This window comes from Saccostrea echinata, unplaced genomic scaffold, assembly GCF_033153115.1.
Source record: "Saccostrea echinata isolate AGI-Se365-2 ecotype Australia unplaced genomic scaffold, CSIRO_AGI_Sech_v1 ptg000002l, whole genome shotgun sequence".
Taxonomy (NCBI): domain Eukaryota; kingdom Metazoa; phylum Mollusca; class Bivalvia; order Ostreida; family Ostreidae; genus Saccostrea; species Saccostrea echinata.
The window spans coordinates 31,930,947-31,951,978 of NW_026889751.1; the positions used below are offsets into that span (position 1 = coordinate 31,930,947).

Here is a 21,032-nt window from a genome sequence, read left to right on the forward strand (position 1 = left end):
AATATTTAGCTGAACAATTAATTAAAACGAACTAATGGGCTGTTCAAAGCACATATTACGTTGTCTAGGAAGGGAACTGCAGCTACCCTATCCTCAACCCCCTCCCTTTCCAGCTTGACCAATTCCTGCCAAGTTTTCCTTTCGGAATGTTTTTTCTTCTTTATTTAATTTCTTCAGCAAATGAAATTGAAAGGAGATACTATTCCTCACGAATAACGCATTTTAAGTTACGTTATTCGGCCTCCCATCATCCCTTGTGTTGATTGTATACCGGTAAATCATGTTCGCGCCTATAACAACATACCTACAACCAATATTAATGTTTTCTTATCTATTATCAATTCCGTACCTACGTACATAATGCAGGTTTCAATGTCATAGTAAGCCGTCAACTGTAAAAGTCGGCGCTTCTCGCAAAAGTCCATTTATGAACATCTTGATCTCAATCTTGAAATTTACTTTTATAGTAAATGACAGAGACAATTTCACCTTTCATTTATGTCACAGTAAAGAACAGATAATACTTTCATGCTCACTTATAAAATATGGATGCAAAAATTACCCTATATTTAGTTTAAATTTTATTTCATCTCAATAAAACATCAAAAATATACACAATAAAAAGTACACACAGGATTAGGTAACGTGTTTTTACAAACTTATATTAATCCGTTTCCTTAAATAAACTTTCAATTAAAAATGTACACTTGCCCTCCTTGGATAATAGATATAATTATAGTAGTAAAAATAATAAAAAAAAAGTGAAGAAAAATAAAAGAAAAAAAAATGAATAGTAAATAAATAAGTATTTGAGTAATATATGTACAAGATGTATTTATAAATCAGCTGATCAGAGATGTAAAAATACCTTAATTCCAAATGTGGGCCTGTCTATACCTACAAGGGTCAAGAACTTATGACACGCATATTAGTTGGAGTTCTGCCAACAATACATTTAAGTTAGTACTTGTAAAAATAAAAGTTTTCCTTTTAGCTGTGAGTTATAATAATGTACTCATTCAATGGATGTCTCAAAGTATGACTTCATGGGATTATGACTTTTATTTAGTGTTGTTTTTTTTTTAAGTTTTTGTCGTATGTGATAATGTACATGCATACATGTCGTTGATTCTTCACCACTTCGTCGGTCCTATGAGAGCTCTGTTACCTGTATCGGATTCCGCACTTTCCCGAGTTTCCAGGCGCCTATTGAGTACAAACTGGATAATTCCAGAGAGAACCAGAATCAGCCAGCAAATGGTACAAATCCATGATGCAGTCTGAAATAGAAGAGAGAAAAAAACATTTTGGAGCAACTTCATTATTGTTATTCACAAAAAATGATACTCGGTTAAATATTGAAAATAAAACTCAAGGCTGTTTAATCTCAAGCAAAGTGCTTCTTTTTTGTTCATCTAGTAATATTAAGTTGACTAACGTACCAGTCGTTTTTGTTAAGTTGCGTGTAGGTAAAGACACGGGTAAATCTAGTCATTTTAGTTAACAGAAAGGGGGGATTTAAAAAATACATAGCAACAGATACTCACAATTGTTTTACTTTTAATATTAAAAAAAACTAATTAAAGCAGACTGGATTAAATGCACATGCATCCCTTCATTTTAGTCCCCAGCTGAAAACATTTTTTTTTAAATTTGTCCTTAAGTGCTGGGGCAAGTCTGAATTTGACTTCCATAGTATATATTTCATGAGAACTTTATTTTACCCACACATGTGAGGTATTTACCAGGCTTCATTGCAATTTATACAAAGTAGGCAATGCAAGGTACAATATAACGGGTTTGATACATTTATTTAAGAAAGCAGTTTTTATTTGCTTGTCAATAAATTTCTGAGTTGGAAATTGTATGACTGGGGTGTCCAACCCCCCCCCCCCCCAAATAAAAAAAATCCTGGATCCGCGCCTGCACTTCTCTTATATATTCAAATACGATTGGCATGAGCATGTTTTTCGTACAACAATTTTAAAGAAGGAAAGGGTATCTTAACTTTTTTATAGTCAACATTTTGCACAATGTATGGTCGAAACAATGACGCTGCTTTCAAATTTAATATGTCGTTGGGTCGAATGTTGACTGACGTCTTTTATACAAATTGTAAGGCCACCACTTTCAAATTGATTTGACTATGGATTCTTCAGTATACTAGTACCCGATCATAACAAAGGGAACATGGCGTGTGTGTCCGGTCGACAGGCGATGCTTACTTCTCCAATAGCACCAGATCCGACCTCTGATGTTTTCAGTTGTCCATGTTACCTTTACTTACAATTTCGGAGTTCTTTAGTTGATTTTCAGCATTATTACTGTTCGTTTTCTTCACATTTCCTGTTTAATTAAACGAGATTTTTTATACCCTTAAGGTTGTTTCAGGAACAGTTATTTGTTGATAGCCGGCATCGGCTTAGAAATTGTTCATGCTCTTGCGTATTGAATATTTTGGCTGACATAAACACCTTAAGCAGGTGATAAAGATACTACTACATAAATAAGGGAGTTGACAACAGAAATGCTGATGTTCTGTATTGTTGTTAATTTATCATCAATCTCTTTCTCAACATATTACTAGGAAAGCCAATTCTTTAAAATCTGATTTAGTCAGTACTGTTTAGTAGGCTGGATTACCTGAGAAACATTTATCAAGGTATAGAAGCGCCCTGTAGAACTTATTTTCTTTGTTATCGGTATCACAAGCTTCTGGTTTTCTGCCTCTATACAACTGAAAAATATAGATTCCTAGTTAGCACCGTATAAAAGATGGACGGGTTAGCCTCCCTACGTCTTTGTTTGGAAGAGAAAATAGATTTAGCCTTCTACACAGTCTTGCCTTGCTATAATCCGGACATCTAATCGTGCAAAATAAAGCACCTTATTATCTTAATGACTCTAATATCCCTAACAAAAATTTACTATAGTTAACTATAGTGAAAACTTTGACACTTTGATTTACTATAAAACTTTACTCTGGAACTTTTTTTGAGATTTCAAAGCTTAAAATCTCTAAAATTCGATAACAGTAATGTAAATTTTTGGAAATAATGTGTGAATATACAAATAATATTTCAATTTAATATAAAAAATTTGCAGGTATGAATTGAAGAACAAAATATATAACGCTCTGAAATCCATAGTAAAAATACTTTGATTTACTATGGTGAAAAAACTTTGATACTATAGTAAACTATAGTTATTTATTAGGGATGTCAACGAGTACCCGGTTAACCGGGTACTCGATCGAACGTCCGAGTATCGAATACTAAAATCGGTACTCGGTTACTCGCATATAGATTTTTTCAGATTTCGAAGTGCATATATTTATTAACGACATCAAAAATTGTGATTTAAATATGCATTGGCCATGTCTTTACAGTAATTACCTACACCACGTAATACCCGTTATCGCCTGTGGCTGTGTACATGTATATACAGTAATTACCGTGATCAATCACTGGACACTGTAAACAATTGTCCTCACCTCTTGTAGCCCTAATTTTTAGATGGTTTCAATTATTTGTTTTCAATAAACATTGTTTAATTCTGATCCATTAATTATCCTCAGATTATTTAATTAGAATATGGTAGCGAAATCGGACATACAGTGTATATAGCAATACCACTACCAATTCAAAAGTGAAGATATATTTAAAAATAACCGAAGATTAGAAAAATATTGAAAGTCACCCGTGCATAGGATAAGGAATCACTTTTTAGTTTATTGGGTATGTCAGGATATCAACGGCAGTTGAAAATGTGGAATATTTATGCATAACGGGCAAAGTTGTTAATATCGAGAGATCAACATACTTAACTTTCAGAGCTATCACAGAGAAACATTTGAAAATGTAAATAATATACAACTCGCGATCACGACAACGCCCATTCCTTCGCTAGTTTAATCATTACAAAGTTGCGTCCTTCTCTTCCGTTGATCACATTGTCTTCCTAAACAAGAACTGTAAAGCATTTTTTATTATACATGTATATATATTATTTGATCATGTCTTTTGCATTTGTTTGATAAATAAAATAAGTACCAAAACTCGTTTTCATTGGGCCCGATGTTTATGTACATGCAACATGCATTATAAATGAAAGAAAACATCGATGGAGTAAACATGTCTCAATGAAATCAACAATCTTTTACATGTGTATGCACTTTTCCGAGTACCCGGGTACTCGATCGGAAAACTGTCCGAGTAACCGATTATCAAATATTGACCGATTTGACATCCCTATTATTTATAGTAGTTTTTTGTTAGGGATGCTTTAATATTAATATTAATACATATTCTCTTGAATAAAATATCGGTTAAATCAAATCTTACTCCATTGGATTCAGAGAGAGAGAGAGAGAGAGAGAGAGAGAGAGAGAGAGATTTACTCTTACCTGGGAAAGTATTCGTATTTTCCTTTCGTCATAGAGTCACAAATCTCTTTAAAACCAACACTGATCATGCAGGAGGCGACAAGCATAATAATTGTCACCAATGAGTTAAGCATTATAAATGGGATCACACACATCTTGGACCTAAATATAAAATAGGGTTTTAATACAGAATCATAAAAAGGATGAACCATGTCTCTGACCCTAGAACAAAGTAAGGTTTCATTTATCCATGCTAAATGACATTTACCCCATCTGAGACCATAAAAAAAATATCTGAGGCCAAAATAAAAAATAGGTTTGTTTCCCCTAACGCGACCGACCCACTTAAATCGTGCCGACTGAAAAGTTTTTTTAATAAGATTGTTCAAATATTTATTTTTATTGTTTATCAACTTTATAAAATACAATTTCATCAAAATTCGTTTTTTATCAGAATGGCGACTTTTGTTTTACTCCCATTTGGCACCCACAACATGTGGCCACAGAGGATTATTTAGTGTTATAAACAACGGCGATATATCAATCTTAATATACATCTTTAACTTATTAGAATCCTACACTCTTGAAACATTTCGTGAATTAAATATACCATGACTAAGGAGTGTTAAGATGGTATTTACAAATGTGTCTTCCAAAATTAACGTACATAGTTAGCATGACAAAGCCTGCCTCACGAGCAGATGAGGGGCTCACTTTGTGTATGCATATCAATATATTTCACTGCATTTCATTCGTTTTGATCTAAAAACACTTCATTCTATTTTTCACTATATAGGATCATAGGATTTGTAAATATATCTTTGTATAATTATTTCATCTTGATAAATAAAATTCGGATGTCTTTCTTCATTTCTTTTATTTATGGGGTAAACTTCGTGACTATATCATTAGATATATGAAACTTTAATCACTTTAGATATCGTTTGGTTGAATTAAGTATTGTCTATACAGGTACTCTCTTTTCAAATAGTGTTGAAATCTTTTAAGTTGGCTTATGGTACGGGTTCCTGAGACGTCGTGTATTTTTTATTTTTTCTTTTCTTTAGTTGGGCCCTTGAAAATAGGTTGTTTCTTTGCTTTAAAATACCTTTAAAAATTGCTGGGTCGACAACATTTGAACACCTGCCTGGTGGAGGGCTCCTAATTTAGACTTTTTCTCGGCACTAATGGTCATTGATCAAACATGTAAGGCATCAGTAAGGGATCTTTATCGTGCCAACATCTACATGTATACTGTGACACTGCACGGCCCTACGTTTTTTACGGTCTCATTTGACTGACCAGCTTCCACGCCCCACGTCGGGACCTGTGACTTAGAATAAGCTCCTGAATTACGTCGTGACTCCAAAACGAAACACTAGAATTACTGTACCACGTGAGGCCCTTGACATTTTATCTGTGTAAGCACTCGAAGATGATAGTAGGTTTTAAAAAAATATACTCGGATGGCCGATGGTTGAGTATTTGCGAATCTTGTCTTTTTGTAAAAATTCAATTTCAATAAAATTAAAATTAAGTTCAAATGAATAATATTTGTGAGTTAATTTGCCATACATGTTTATTTCATTTGTATGATATTCGGTTTAAAAATCGGTTTCTTTTGTTCTTTCTTATTTATACAGATATTATTCAATTTTCAGAATGTATTTTCAAAACTGCTGTCAGAAAAAAAATAATAATTTACCTACCTACCTACTCAACTTGGAATTTTAGGGTCGGGTTAGGGGAAACAAAGATATTTTTAATGATGGCCTGAGGCCCAAAAAATGGTCTTATCATATACTTAGTAGTAAATACAGCGATTCTGCACTGTGAGTTACGGCTGACGTCAAAGTAACCTATATAAAGGACCAGTCCGAAAATCCATATCAAGTATCTGTCCGGCGCGCGAAAATCCATATCAAGTATCTGTCCGGCGCGCGAAAATCCATATCAAGTATCTGTCCGGCGCGCGAAAATCCATATCAAGTATCTGTCCGGCGCGCGAAAATCCATATGAAACCGGAAGTAAGGTTTGTATAAAGTTTAAAAGTTAACTTGATTTTATTTAAATACGAGTACATGTATAACGATATACCTGTAAAATAGTACTTTACAAACATTTGTGGACTTAATATGTTTTCAAAGACCTAAAATTGGCTCTATAAGATTTTTAAGAAAAAGGTCATAAAAATGCACGAAACATTCTTCAATGACTTAATGTGAAGTCGCATATTAAGAGTCATTCTCTGTAAGCATCAAAGAATTTAGAAAAAGGTTGGAAATGGTACATCACAGATTTGGCTGATATTTTGCATGTAATGTAGAAACGCCATGTATAGATCATATTTGGGGTCAACAGACAAATTTGAGTACCGGTTGCCATGGTTACCGAAACCGCCATTTTTAGCTCATAAACGAGCAGCATTCTACTAAAATTATACCAACTTCATCTTATTTTTTTATTTTCTACACATTTCATACAGGATTGACAGTTACCTATTCTGATGTATTATTTATAGGAGTAACTACCGCAATTAGTGTATTAATTCAGTAGTTGGTCATAAATGAATGATCTTTCAATGAAAAGTGTCAATTTTTACAAATTTAACAAATTTTGAAAAATGCAGATTTTGGGCATTTTCTACAAAAAATAGCAAAAAAATGCAGGCACTCCATAGCAAATGACCACCATCATGTAAAAGTTCATTCCATACTAAACAAAATATAAAATTTCTAGAGTGGTAATATTTCTTAAAATAAAATAAAATGAAAACAAAAATGGTTGCTATGGAGAATTTGGATTAATTTGTAGAATCTATATTTGACTGGTTTTTTGTACATATCTGCTTTCATTAAATCCTTAATGAAAAAATAACTCTTTAATTTACCTTTTCATTTCACTCAACATTTAAACAAAATAGAAATCTGAAATTTAAAAAAAAATACCATGTTGCTATGGCAACCAAATAGTTCAGGAACTATTCAAATAATTATTGATATTAACAATATAAAATAACCATAGCCACATTGCATTATATTTCTTCTTCTGAATCAATAAATAAATCAAATTAATCAACTTTATCATTTCACTTCATTACAATTCATAATTAAAAAAACCAGTTGCTATGGCAACCAAATAGTTCAGGAACAATCCCTATTATTATTGATATTATCAATGTACACATCGTTGAATGTTATGTTTCTTCTTCAATAAAATAAATCATGCTAATTAACCTTGTCATTTCAGTTGCATTAAAATAGAAAAATAAAATAAAAATAAAATAGAAATTCATTAAAAAAACAGTTGCTTTGGCAACCACATTATCATAGTTCAGGAACAGTCCCTATTATATTGATATTATCAAAATACAAAACTAGAGACTCAGTGCTTGATCAACTTCTAATCACGCACTTACCCTCACATACACAGAAGAACACTTACTAAAATACAAATATATCAAAATTACTGCAACAGGAGTGGTTTTGCACTATGTTGTTTCCATGGAAACAAACAATAAATGGATGTATAAGCAATAACTGTCCATATAAAATTCAATGGAAATTCCCTTTCCCATCCGTTTTTGCAGTAACCCCCCCCCCCCCCTTGAAAGTCAATTTTATGTGCCTCATATTTTGCAATACAAAATATGGTTGGATGGAAGGCAGAAAGGAGAATGGAACAACCAAAAATGCACATGACAAGTTATATAATTTGTCATCTTCATCTTTGTTGTTCCATTCTCCTTTCTGCCCTCCATCAGTTTACATTTTTGCTCATGTAAAAAGAAACTGTTGAAGATATAATTGTCTATCATCAAACACTGATTAATTTTGGTAATCACAATTCAAACATTTCTAAATTTTGTGATGTTGACCCTCCCTTTTCACTGCATTGCTATTACATTTCCTGATGTTGATTGTACTCATTGACTCTGACATTGACCTTGACCTTATTTTGCATTGACCTTGCTACCTTGAATTTCATACAACTTGAAGACAGAACTTCAACCATGCTAATGTACGACTCTGAAATCATTATTCCTGACTTTGACCTAACTTGATCAATTTTTCTACTGGCCAGAAACTACAGACCTGCCTACCCTTTTCATTGCGAGGGTGTAATTTCAATACTCATTTTGGCAGAATTTCAGAGGTGAAGGTGTAATCCTTTATGTTTCCCTAGTTTGATGTTTTGGATGATACTATATTTTCACTAATATAGAGACGTCACCATATACCGCTAAAGGGCTTCAAATATAGACCTTTACTCGGCACTTAGGGCTATTGAGCAGTGAGGGTTCTTCATCGTGTAATAGCCTACCGTAACATGGGGCCTCGGTTTTTAAGGTCTCACCCGAAAGACCCGCAACTTTCACTTCAAAGCGCGGAGCGCTTGGCGAAGGAACAGTTGCTACCTATTTTTATCGATTTAGTTCAGTCGCGGCCGAGATGCGAACTCACGACATTCCGATCACGGAGCGAGCGCTCTACTGACTGAGCTACCGTGACGGTTATACATCGTTGAACAAAGCAAGCATGAATGTTTCTTTTTCAAATCATTTATTGACAAAAAGTCCATGTGTTGTAAAACTGGTATCCTAAATGCAGTCGTATCAAACTTATTTTACTTACATGCCTAATGAACTTTAGGAAAATTTCTAGAAAATCACAAAATTTAGAGTTTTATTTCCATGTTAAAACAAATTCTGCATTATCGCGCTATTTCGTTTTCCCTACATTTACTTGTCTCTATGTTCTTCTAAAGCAATGTAAGAATAAACTGAATTGAAAATTAAAACTGACTTTACTTATTGCACATATCATTCAATAGTTTTGTTTTTTTTTTACTTTAACTCCCAAGTTAGCCTTTCATTTACTTGTCTAGGAAAAATATTTAAAAGCGTAAAATTAAATTTCCATGGCGTAACAGCGTAATTTTATGGTAAAAAGCGGAAGAATTACGTCAAAAGCGGAAGGGTAGGCAGGTCTGAAACTATCCTCCCTGTAGGTTTAGTCAGACTTCAATATCACTTGGTACATGAGTAAACTAAATCAAGAACCATTTTATTTATAAGAATAAATTTTTGAGTCAAGGAGCTTCTCTTTTTTTTAATTATAATAACAAACTAGTAGTCTTGTTAGAGACACATTGTACATGTATTTTGATTTTAGGCCAAAAAAATGATAGTCTTGTTTCCTGCTACCAGCCGGAAAAAAATAGGTAGGAAAATTATTTTACTTTTTTCCGACAGCTTTTTTTTTTGGATAGGAACTAATACAAGATCAAATTAAACATGTCACAGGTCAATATTGTCTTTTAAAATTAAATTTCATGTCTTTTGATGCACAACTCAAGTGGTATATTTTGAAAGTCCATTTTGAAACATAGAATTTCATGAAATGCTTGTTTTGTGTTAACACGGAAACCAATTACGGTGATAGAATGATGAAATTCCCTATTTTTTTCTTCCAAAACTAAAACTTTAGCATTGGGCGCAAAAAAAGGCCAGACAGGTAGCGGGAAACAAGACTAATTATTTTTTTTTGGCCTTAGTTAAAATTATCAAAGTTATGTTAAAAAAACTACATATTCTTGCTGGCATGCCAAGAAACAAGAAACAGAACAATATGAAATTCTGACTTTAATGAAAAATTACTCTCATGAACTAGAGGGTACTTTTTAACAAATATGTATTTACTATAAAATAATACGACTAAAACAATCCTTCACTTCTAATTAGGCATCAAGTAGCATCCCTGTTATGCTTATTGTCAACAATGGTTGCATAATTTCATGAAAAAAAATTATTTTGTGAATCTTCAATATAAAAAAAAAATCTCTCTTTTCATCTGTCCGGATTCTGCATTTTAGATGATTTCACTTGTGCAATCGCATAATGTCATTGCAAATTTTTCTCGGTTTTGATTATTTCTCTGTAAATTCACCATATTAAGCATAAATTTCTCAGTTCCAAATGAGTATTCCAGCAATTTTGTGCACTGTTCCCTAAAAAAAACAACACATATACATCAATTAGCATTTACATACATAAACACTTAAAAAAAAGCAAAAAAAAAAAAAAAACAACAACAACAACAACAAAAACCCAGAGCCATTAAATGCAAATAATGCAGCAAACATTGACAACTGCATGCATCAATTTAATTATATAAAAATATAGCTTCAATCACACACCCCTTTCTTTTCCATATTTTAAACAAAAGCAAATCTCCACTACACTCTATCAGTGCCTGGGAAGGTCAAGCAACAGGTGGGGCCAATGGCCCCACTGTTCATAAAATGCTGGGGCCATTTTGAAATTTAAGGGGCCGAGGGGAAATATATTTGGGCCATTCTAAAATAAATCATAGTATGATGCTATATGATAATGCATATATCTCTGACAACAAAATATAAGAAAATTAAAAAGAAAAATGCGATAGGAATTGACAAGTCATATGACATTGACTAGATAAGTGCAAATGATTTTTCCGTTTCTAAGAACTTCAGACAATCGTCATCTAGATTCTAACCAACTAGCATTTAGAAAAATTACATTTAAACCAAAAGCACCATTTTTTAACTATGCCGATTTAGAGATCACGGGACAGGCCAAAATAAGTGGACTTCGTTGAAAAGGTTTATCATTGTAAGGTATATAAATTTTCCATGTGCTTGACTTTCGTAAAGCTGTGGTCAACTATCGAAAACGACTTGACACTTACGAATCGAACGACATGAAAAAAACCCTGTTTCTTTGCCAGTGGATGTGAATATGCCGAATGATGGTTCCGATTTTATTATAAAATACATCACAGATTCCATCTAACTTCGGTGAAGAATATTGATAGCGCGGACTGCGATGAACTTACAAAGTAATAAATCATGCATACCCGCATTTTGCGGGGCGCGCCGCATGGCGCTGCGCACCATTATTTCATTGCGCCATTTTTTGACAGTATGCGCATATGGCGCATGGCGCGGCCCCTTCCCAGGCCCTGCTCTATACACAAGATTATTTGAAGTTAAAATGAACATTTCAGCTTTTGCATTACCGAGATACAAAAATTTATATTTTGATTCTTTATATCAAATTTTATAAGGATATCTCATTAATTACAGAATTCTATTAAGTGTGAAGTAGTACTGTTTTAATAATGAAAATTTCTTTCTATATTTTAAACTTTCTTACGTAGTTGCAATTATATAATGTAATTAGAGATGATAAAACAAATTGAAAAGTTTTTTTTCTAATTTTATATAATTAGTTCTTAAATGAAATAGCACATGACACTACCCCCCCCCCCTCCAAAAAAAAATCCATACAAACAAACAAAATTAAGCCCTGAACACACTGAAACCTACAAAACCTGCAATGTTGTGTTTTGTTTAGCAATGTGATGATTTTACATGTGTTTACATTCTACCTGGATCAACATGTAAAAACAGTCAATGATTGAATGAATGCAAGACAGTAACTATAATATATTGTTAACCGCGCCTCCTCCCCCTTTATGCAAACACACACTAAAATTTGATGTAACTTTAAAACCAATGTAGATTTTATCATATATGCTGTATGGATAACATAATTTTCAGCAACAGTCAGATATATATATTAAATTATTATATGCAGGTTGAAAACTTTCATCAACACGATTAGGCCTTATTAATTATTTTTTTTAAACAATTGAATTCAAATGCCATTGATGTTTTTTTTTTGATACTTTGCTTTTTCTTTCTTATAGATATCCATACACTGTTATTAATTAATTTACTTATAATTCACAAACGCATGAGTTAAGAGTAAATATTGACAAAGGTAAATAATTTTTACAGGTTTTTGTACTTTGATACTTGCCTAGTAATCTTATTACTGCCAGGTATCTTTCAAATCAACATCACGGCCTTATCACCAAACGCAACTTAATTGTAGCTCTGGAATCCATGTAACTGATGTTGCTTTCTTATAAACATTTTGTGTCCAATGCTTCTATTGTTCATGCAGTGCATCGGTACGTGTCACACTTGGAATTTCAGTAAGGTGAAATCCATTTTCAGGCTTTTCACGACCAAACACATTTATTTCTCAGGCACAGCAAGGCCTGACCAAACATTTAACTTCCAGTAATACGAAATACTATACAAAGTAGGTTTAAAATGACTGAAAATATCCAAAACAGACAAAATTAACTCCTCTGAATCATGTTCTGCTCTCTACTTTCACTTTCATTTTCTTGAAATTTGGCTGAAGATTTCCGAAAAGGGAAACAACTCTTGGTGAAAAAGTATGTAATTTCAGAGATTTTTACAAACTTTACAATTGATTTATTTTCTTAAATCAAATATTACCACTCCCATTTTTTGATATGTTTTTAATAATTGTTAAGGGTAAAATTAGGAGCATCAAAATATTCCACTAGTGCCTGCGTTTTTTAGGTACACTGTTATGTTTTCCCCACCTTTTTAGTAGCATTTTTTGACATTACCTTGCATTTCTTGGCAGGTCCAAAACTTTTTTTTGCAGTTTTCTTGTTTAGAAAATAAATTCACAAATAATTTTAAAGATAAAAATTAATAACAGTCATTTAAATTCATCAAATAAATATTAATGTGGTGAAATGACCTTTGTTGTTATTTCCCACATATGTGCAAACATAGGTTACCTGTTGCCATGGAAACAATGCCAATTGATCAATTGCAATACTATTTTTTTAAAATGGGCTTATAGTGTAATTATGTCACCAAGTTTGAACAAAATCGGTGAGAGTCTATTTCCAGCCCATTTTGATGCTTACAGAGAATGACTCTTAAGTATTTTAAATATATGATAAATAGAATATTACATACTGAAATCCATATCAAATGTCACACATGTATCAGCCCTCGTATATATACATTTGGGAACTAAAATAGTTGTCTTAAAACAGCATAAAAATGACTTCACCCACGACTTGAACCCCGTAAAAGATACATGTACTACTGAAAACTCGTGTGAAGCTGACATATATGACTCATGTTAGTCTGTATAAGAGACTGACAGATTGAAATGAAATATTCTTTAGGAGGGAATACTAAGCGAGAATTTTATTTCATCTTTTCTATCGTCAACCTCCCTTATTAATATATTTGTAGCAATATACCATTTTCACATGCAAATGGAATTTCTGTCTCCCAGTTGATTCGATACGCAAGAATATGTTTTACATACTTAGTATGAACACGTTCTAAAACGAGGCAAGCTATTAACAAAAAGGATAATGTTACAAGAATATTAACAGTCGCGTTTAAAGTTATTGTTTATTTGTTTTTCTTTTTATAAAAATAAGTAAACAAAAATTGAATCCGTTTGAATTTTCTTCATATTTGTTTTACATTAGATATTTAAAATATAATGAACATTTTTAATCATTTAAGTGCCGCATCTGCAAACAAAATATATAATTTATATATATACTAGTATATATTTTTATTTATATTACATATATTTTTCTCTATAAAAACAATAAAATGATTTACAATTTATATCAGTTTCCATATTGTGAAATCATAGTTTTAAAAAAACAAAATTTGAAAGACACTTAAATAAAAAATTTAGTTCTCCTTAAAGTTGAGAGAGAGAGAGAGAGAGGGGGGGGAGAGAGAGAGAGAGAGACTCACGCAATGGATGGGTCCTTCTGGGATTTATAAATGGTACATGAGTTGTAAATCGCCATCCCAAGTGCGTAAAGGATGCAAAATATTACACCACTAAAGATCGGAAATTCACAGTTGGATTCGTTGCTAAATACCAAAAAATACATATAATTACTTGAGCCGGGAGGTTTGAGCGTGGCGTATAGCAAACAACCCTCTGAATTAATCTGTAAAAAGAATACAATGAAATAATAAGAATGGGGTACGTTAAAGCTAGGAGCTGGATGTCTTGACAAGTTCAAAAGAAGTAAATGGGATTTATTATGCACTACTTTAAAAAAAACTTTACATGCCAGTATATCGAATCGGTGTTTTTATGTTTGTACACTATTTGTAAGCCTTTTTAAATTTTTTCATAGAATTCTTAGGAGCAGATAAAGGCTTTCATTAGTCAGGGATATAATCCCTGATTAACACAGAGGACTTACGCGGGCGTATCCGGTCGACTGGGGATGTATACTCATCCTAGGCACCTAATCCCACCTCTGATGTTTCCAGGGATCCCTGCTTTTGTCCTTGTTTACGAATTGTATGTTTTACTGGATTTGTGTGATTAATCCCTGTTCCTTATCTTCACACTTTTCATTATTTATAACAGCCAAATGTGAATTTGTATGAAAAGAAACATCACAATAAAAATTTAGGTCCAATCTTGAAATTTGTGGGGGAAAAATTAAATTTTAGCTTAGAAAGATTCTAAAACTTCATCATGAACAACTGATATGTAGAAGACAAGATTTAAGAATCTCAAGCAGAAAATGGGACATAGGACACAGATGAAAAGAAGACCCAAAATTTAAGATAAAAAAAAGATAAACAAGGTATTCTGAAAAAAAATTCAGAAGTTGCAAATTTTATATCCTAAGCATAGGGAACGTGAGTATGACTCTGTAAAGAAAATTGCAACTGTTCCTCAGCAGTATACCAAATACTATAGATTGTAAAATGAATACAATAGTTTTATTTTCACTGTCTTCAATACTTGTCTCCGTAAAATTAATATGTGAATAGAGGCATCAGATCATACAGTAAAGTACTTGTCGCAAAACACAGGTCTTTAGCGTGAAATTAACACCATTGCGAATTGCATCCCTTGCAATCGAAATCTTAGCAACATGGAATTACAACAACTAAATTATATAGGCTTGAATTTGAATTCATCTATAAATGAATATATTTCAGCTTTACACGTTTAACGGAATTTACTGCACACTTTACCTTGTAAATTATCTGAAATGGATACTTACACGTGAAACTCCTAATGGTATGGAAATCGCAAATCCACAAACAAAAATAACAAAATAAACAAATGTGTTAACCAACAACGGGAGGTTTGTTACATCCATTTTGCTCTTTACCCCAAAAATAACTGATCATCAAGTGCAGTCATTGCTTTCTTATCATATATAGCAATCATGTAAATTAGGGGGCGTGTTTATCAAGATTGGAAAAAGAATTATATTACTATGAGACGGATACAGAGATATACCAGTGTTAGATTTGTTTATATTTTTGCTCTCACCGCTGTAAATTTGTACTAACGACAAGTATTGTAAGTTTTCTCTGATATATCATTTTAAATCTACAATCTCTAACTAGAGATCTAGGATCCAACCAAATGCATTCTATAATTTTATAAATACGATTATATATAAAAAGAAATTGACTTCATGGATTGCAAAGCAGGTTAACCTATCAAATCAATTCAATTGTACAAGTTAGTAAAAGCTGAAGAAAACCATCAGTGACTATGCTCATAATAGCAATTAATCATTTCGAATTGAGAGCAGAGCAAAATCATATTCTGAAAACATGGCGTTAGGTGCCATGGAGGAGTAAGCATCCTCTATAGCCTGGTTCCCTGTCCCTGTTATGCCTCTTATACTCCGAGACACTAGGCTTGGCAAGGATGAGCCAGGGAACCAGTCTAGCATCCTCTATAGACCGGTCACTCTTGCCGTGAGCCTTTTGAGTTGATCGGGTTCAGAAAATTCAGAAAGACTGTTAGTCCATATATTTCATGAGCAAATGGTCCAGGAAAAAAGTTTCAAAGCGGAAAACAAAACACCCTCAAAGGAAACGGTGGGGATTTTTGCATAGAAAGAGAACCTGCATGATCGAGTATGTCAAAGAATAACTAAATTCAAAATAAGGTACCTGTCCATACCTCCAAAATCAAAACTTAGAACTGAAGAACGGAAGGAACTTTTACACTCATCACTCCCCTACAAATGTATAACATGCAATTTATCCAGTTCATATGAATGCAACTTTATGACTATGGGGAACTGCAATTCAAACAGGCAAAGTGTATACACAATCTATCATATAAAACTTTCCAGTGGCAAGAATTTTTAAACCACGATACCAATATAATTAAGTCAACAGAAACATTTTTAGAACTGCGATATCTTATTTTTGTAAAATTGTTTGGATGCACAAATGTCTTCGCTTTTTCAGTTAAAAAAATTGACACCTCAGTTTATTTATAAATCAATATATTCTGTGGAAAAACTATACATGAAAGAATCTTTATTTTTTTGGCATTAATAGTGTACATTTTATTTCGAATAGAAAAGTGTAAAAATTAGGGTAAAAAGTTAGTAATTTATTATATTTTAAAATAAATTCCAGTAAATATAATAAATCATTTAAATTCTAATCAATATAGTTTTATTTAAAGACGATTCAAAAGCACTTCTTAATTGTCTTGCTTTAATTTTTACTCATAATAAATTCATATTTTATCGAAATTCAAAACAAATGTATTTTATCTTTCATTCATTGGGCTAATTGTAACTTGGGCTGTTTTCATGTTAGAAAAAACTTTTTTGATAAAAAGAAGCCTATCTGCGTATTTATATCCATTGTATTACGAAAAAAGATTGTATTAATTCACCACTTTAATGTATTTTTTCCTAGCTAGTAGACAAAACAAATTATGGTTAATTAGCCCCTGTGGACAGCTTATTTCTATACTAACAATACTTTAATGGGAGATACTAATACCAATAAAGCTACACTTTTATTTATTCTTTTACTCGCTCAAATATTTTTACATTGAATTTTATTCATTGGAACACTTATAAAATACACCTATGATGGTATGCTCTTAAAAACAAAGTGTTTAATTTCGAAAAACATCCTTATTCAGATGTTATTTTCCGCCTTTATAATTTTGATAATGTTACACCCTGAGACCGAAGTTCAAAGAAATCCTGTGATACACAGATATCTTATAAGCACAAGTTCCACTTGAATTTATACAGATCCACCCAAGGAAACAAAGATTTGCACATCTATTTATGAATATTTCTGCAATCTTACCAAAAAAAAAATGTTTTCAGATACCTGTACACGAAAAAAATATGGGGGGGGGGGGGCTTGAACAAATTGATAATTTGAAATTCTGCATACATTTTGTCTTATTTAGTATTTTAATATACCCATTGTATTTAAAATGAATAAAAAATAAATAAATTTAACGATTTTAAACGCTGTTTATGAATATGAGCAGAATTCCAAGGAACAAAACTATATATCTTAATTCATAGAAATATAATCTTAAATATTTTATGTTTCTTTTAAAATGAAATATATGGAGATAACGAACAGTATTCAAGCTCAAAAGTCCATTAAACAATACAAAATAGGAGCAGAGCAAACACGGACCTCTAAACATCAGAGGCGGGATCAGGTGCCATGGAGGAGTGAGCATCCCCTGCCGACCGGTCATACCCGCCGTGTGCTCCTTGTCATGATCGGGAAATAACGGAAAAATCCGTCGACAATTCAGGGTGTAAATAATGGCCTAACAATTAGTATGAAAAACGTCAGTCAGCATTTGACTCAATGATAAATTGTATTTGCTGACAAGGTCATTGTATCGACCATAGAACTTACGAAATAATGACTTTAAACGAGATAGCTGATATTCTTTTTTCATCAACTTGTTTGTCAATAATTTACCTCGTTTTAGAAATTGTACATACGTTTATTATCTTTTTCTTTTTTTATTTGCCTAAGGTACAAAAACTAAACCTATTGTACTGTCTGCAGGCATCACACTATGCTAAAATTATTCAAAAGCAGAGTAAACACGGACTAAACATGGACCTCTAAAAACATCAGAGGAGGTATCACATGCCATGGTTCGGTGCTAGCGGTAAAATTTAGAGATTTATTTCAAAATTAAGGATTATCTCCCTCATGCATAGCTCTGATCCTTCGACTCCAGTCTTTGGCACCTCCTTTATTGAGCTCTTCAAAGTTTTTTTTTTTTTTTATTGATATAAATATTTCGGATTTCCCATGTTTCGACTTGAGCATCACTGAAGAGACATAATTTGTCGAATTGCGCATCTGGTGCATCAAAATTGGTACCGTATATTATTTACATGGTAAAGTAAGCATCCCCTGTCAAGCGGTCACACCCGTCGTGTGCTCCTTGTTATGATCGGGTAAACGAAAAGACAATTTAGTGTGAAATTAAATAAAGACCTAACAATTTGTTTGAAAAAAGTCATTCAACATTCTATTTACAATAAATTGTACTTGCTAACAAGATCATTGTAGCGACCATTAAATTTGTAAAATGTTGACTTTAAAAGAAACTGTTCATATCTATATCATCAACTCATTTGTCAATAGCTATATATTATATATATATATACTATATATATATTATATATGGAGAGATAAACTGCATATGTGGATGATTGTGGTACAGTTTGTATATTGCTACATAAATGACGGAAGTTAACGATACAAAAATTGAATACATCACGTTTATCATAAATTTTAGTTGCCACAGCAACGCGGGTATGTTAAGGCTACGCCCAGATACCCTACATGCCTATATAATATGACGTCATAGTAAGCTTTATGACGTGAACTTTAGCGATAATGATTTCTTCATATCTGTATTTAAAGTTTAATTTCAGGTCCAATAAATAATTTAAATCATTCAAAAACATAATATAAACTAAATCTTGTCGTTTTTGGGTGGTATAAATAGCTAAGTATTTATTGCAGGGGTTAAATACTAAACCTATGATTTCATAACTATTGATCAAATATTTGCATGTGAAACTTACGTGACGAGAATTCATATAAACAAATATATGAAATGGGAGTTTTAAAGCATATACCGTGAATGTCAAGTGTCATTTATAAAGAATTAAAGATTAAGAATCAGGTTTGCTAAATTATTTTTATCATGTTTTCTTAAAATGAACGCAGAACTGTTTTGAAATCCCGATTAGCCTTTCCTCGAGCTCTGTCGTTCTATAATAACAAAAATGCAAACGTTCATCACTACGCCGCATACTTTGAAACATAATTTTTTGTTTATATCGAAAGCTTGTATTCTATAATACTTGGAAAGTACTGCTAGAATCGTGTGGTTAACATGAATTGATGACAATTCCTTGATCGTATGTACAGAATGTAAAAATTTTGATGAGGTTTCATGCGAAACTTTGGAATAATTTTTTTCTTTGTCGGAAGAGTAGGATTCTAGCAGCACTTTTCATGACCAAGTGATGTTTTTACATAATTATTTTCACACACCAAAAAAAAAAAATGAATTATCCCCGGGGTAGTGTTGAACGTTTCACTTTTTAGTTAAGGCAAGCTTTCTATTTATAGATGTCACGTGATGACGTCGTAGTGGAGTGCTTCTTTTAGCATAGGACTCAATGACGTCTACACAATGGATAATAACAGTAAATGTTTTATTTATTGCTTTTTCGATTTATCAATATTAAATTTTACGAAAAAAGTCTAAATTCGCCAAAAAAGGATCTGGGTACTGCCTTAACATACTTGTGAAGAGACTTCTTTTCATGAATAAGTTTTTTAAATAATTTCTGCTTCATATGACTATAAAAACAGGTCTGCTTATAACGAATGCATTAAGTACCTATAGCAATTCCAAGAAAATTGTTGGAAGACCTGATCACCGAAAACTACATACTACATACATGTATTAGATATTGTCATCAGAAATATAAACCTCGGAGTACTTATGTGTAAAATCAGTGTTTGTAAAAAATTATTTTGCAGATGACCAATGACAAGGTAGGTAAATTTACAAGTTCCACTTTCATTGAAAATGCAGATGTCCATGGTGTCAAAAAGCCTGGTCTTTAATTTATCTTGGAAAATGGTTGCATAAAGTGTATTAAAAAAAAAAAAAAAAAAAAAAAAAAAAAAAAAAAAAAAAAACTCGTTTTGATGCTTATAATATTGGTACCATTTTGTGATTTCATATTTTCTAAAACTTCCTTGAACTTTTTAAGTATCCGCGTCTGGTTAAACCACTTCTTGAATATGTTGTTGAAATGTATTCTTTTAAGTGAAAATGATCGCAAAACAATTGTCAATGTTCTCCATAGAAAAATATTCCTTACCAACGTTTGAGGTGTTCTTTTTTTTCAAAGGAGGTGGTCTATGGTTGTTTCTGGTTATTTAATTAAATAAATTTACTCTGAAAATCCCAGACCCCCTCCCCTTCCGTTCTGAGCACGAGTTTTGTAAAATACTGTTATGTGTCCTCTTTGTATCAAGAAACAACTTCACACAGATTTTTCTTCCGTGTACAAAACCTTTTTAGTGTTATCACATACTGTGATCTAAGTAAGGGGAAGTCCTGGGATAAAGTTCAATTCTGTGAGTATTCTAGACATTACGATGTAAATGTATATCATCATAAGCGCTTATATAGTCAAAGTCTTACAAAAGCAAGTAACATCAATTTCAACATTCACCTACAGAAACAAATGTTCTCACATCCATTGATATCGTTATACTTGCAAATTGGTCTATTTGATGAAAATCTTAACGTTAGGGAAATCCCTCTTTGCAGAACAGAATAGTCTGCGTACATTTTATTGTACGTCACATACTACAAATATTTCTTTAACAGATTTCAAATATTTAAAGGGG

At 32.3% G+C, this 21,032-nt stretch overlaps 1 protein-coding gene across 1 annotated transcript; it reads right to left on the reverse strand.

The window, feature by feature from the left end:
* Window positions 1-1,133: 1,133 nt before the first annotated feature.
* LOC133178285 (transmembrane protein 179B-like) lies at window positions 1,134-15,430 on the reverse strand. The gene is made up of 5 exons (XM_061313022.1): window positions 15,332-15,430; window positions 14,049-14,251; window positions 4,406-4,546; window positions 2,644-2,737; window positions 1,134-1,280 (listed from the first exon to the last, which is right to left on the reverse strand). Exons 1-5 carry the CDS (start codon window positions 15,428-15,430, stop codon window positions 1,134-1,136), a joined length of 684 nt encoding a protein of 227 aa, XP_061169006.1.
* Between the last annotated feature and the right edge of the window lie 5,602 nt (window positions 15,431-21,032).

Excerpts from the sequence above, each read along its gene's own strand:
- LOC133178285 (XM_061313022.1), bottom strand. The coding sequence starts at position 15,430 with ATGGATGTAACAAACCTCCCGTTGTTGGTTAACACATTTGTTTATTTT. Across the intron at positions 14,252-15,331 it reads TACCATTAGGAGTTTCACGT|ATTAATTCAGAGGGTTGTTT; the intron begins GTAAGTATCCAT and ends TTCTTTTTACAG. Across the intron at positions 2,738-4,405 it reads AAATACGAATACTTTCCCAG|TTGTATAGAGGCAGAAAACC; the intron begins GTAAGAGTAAAT and ends TATATTTTTCAG.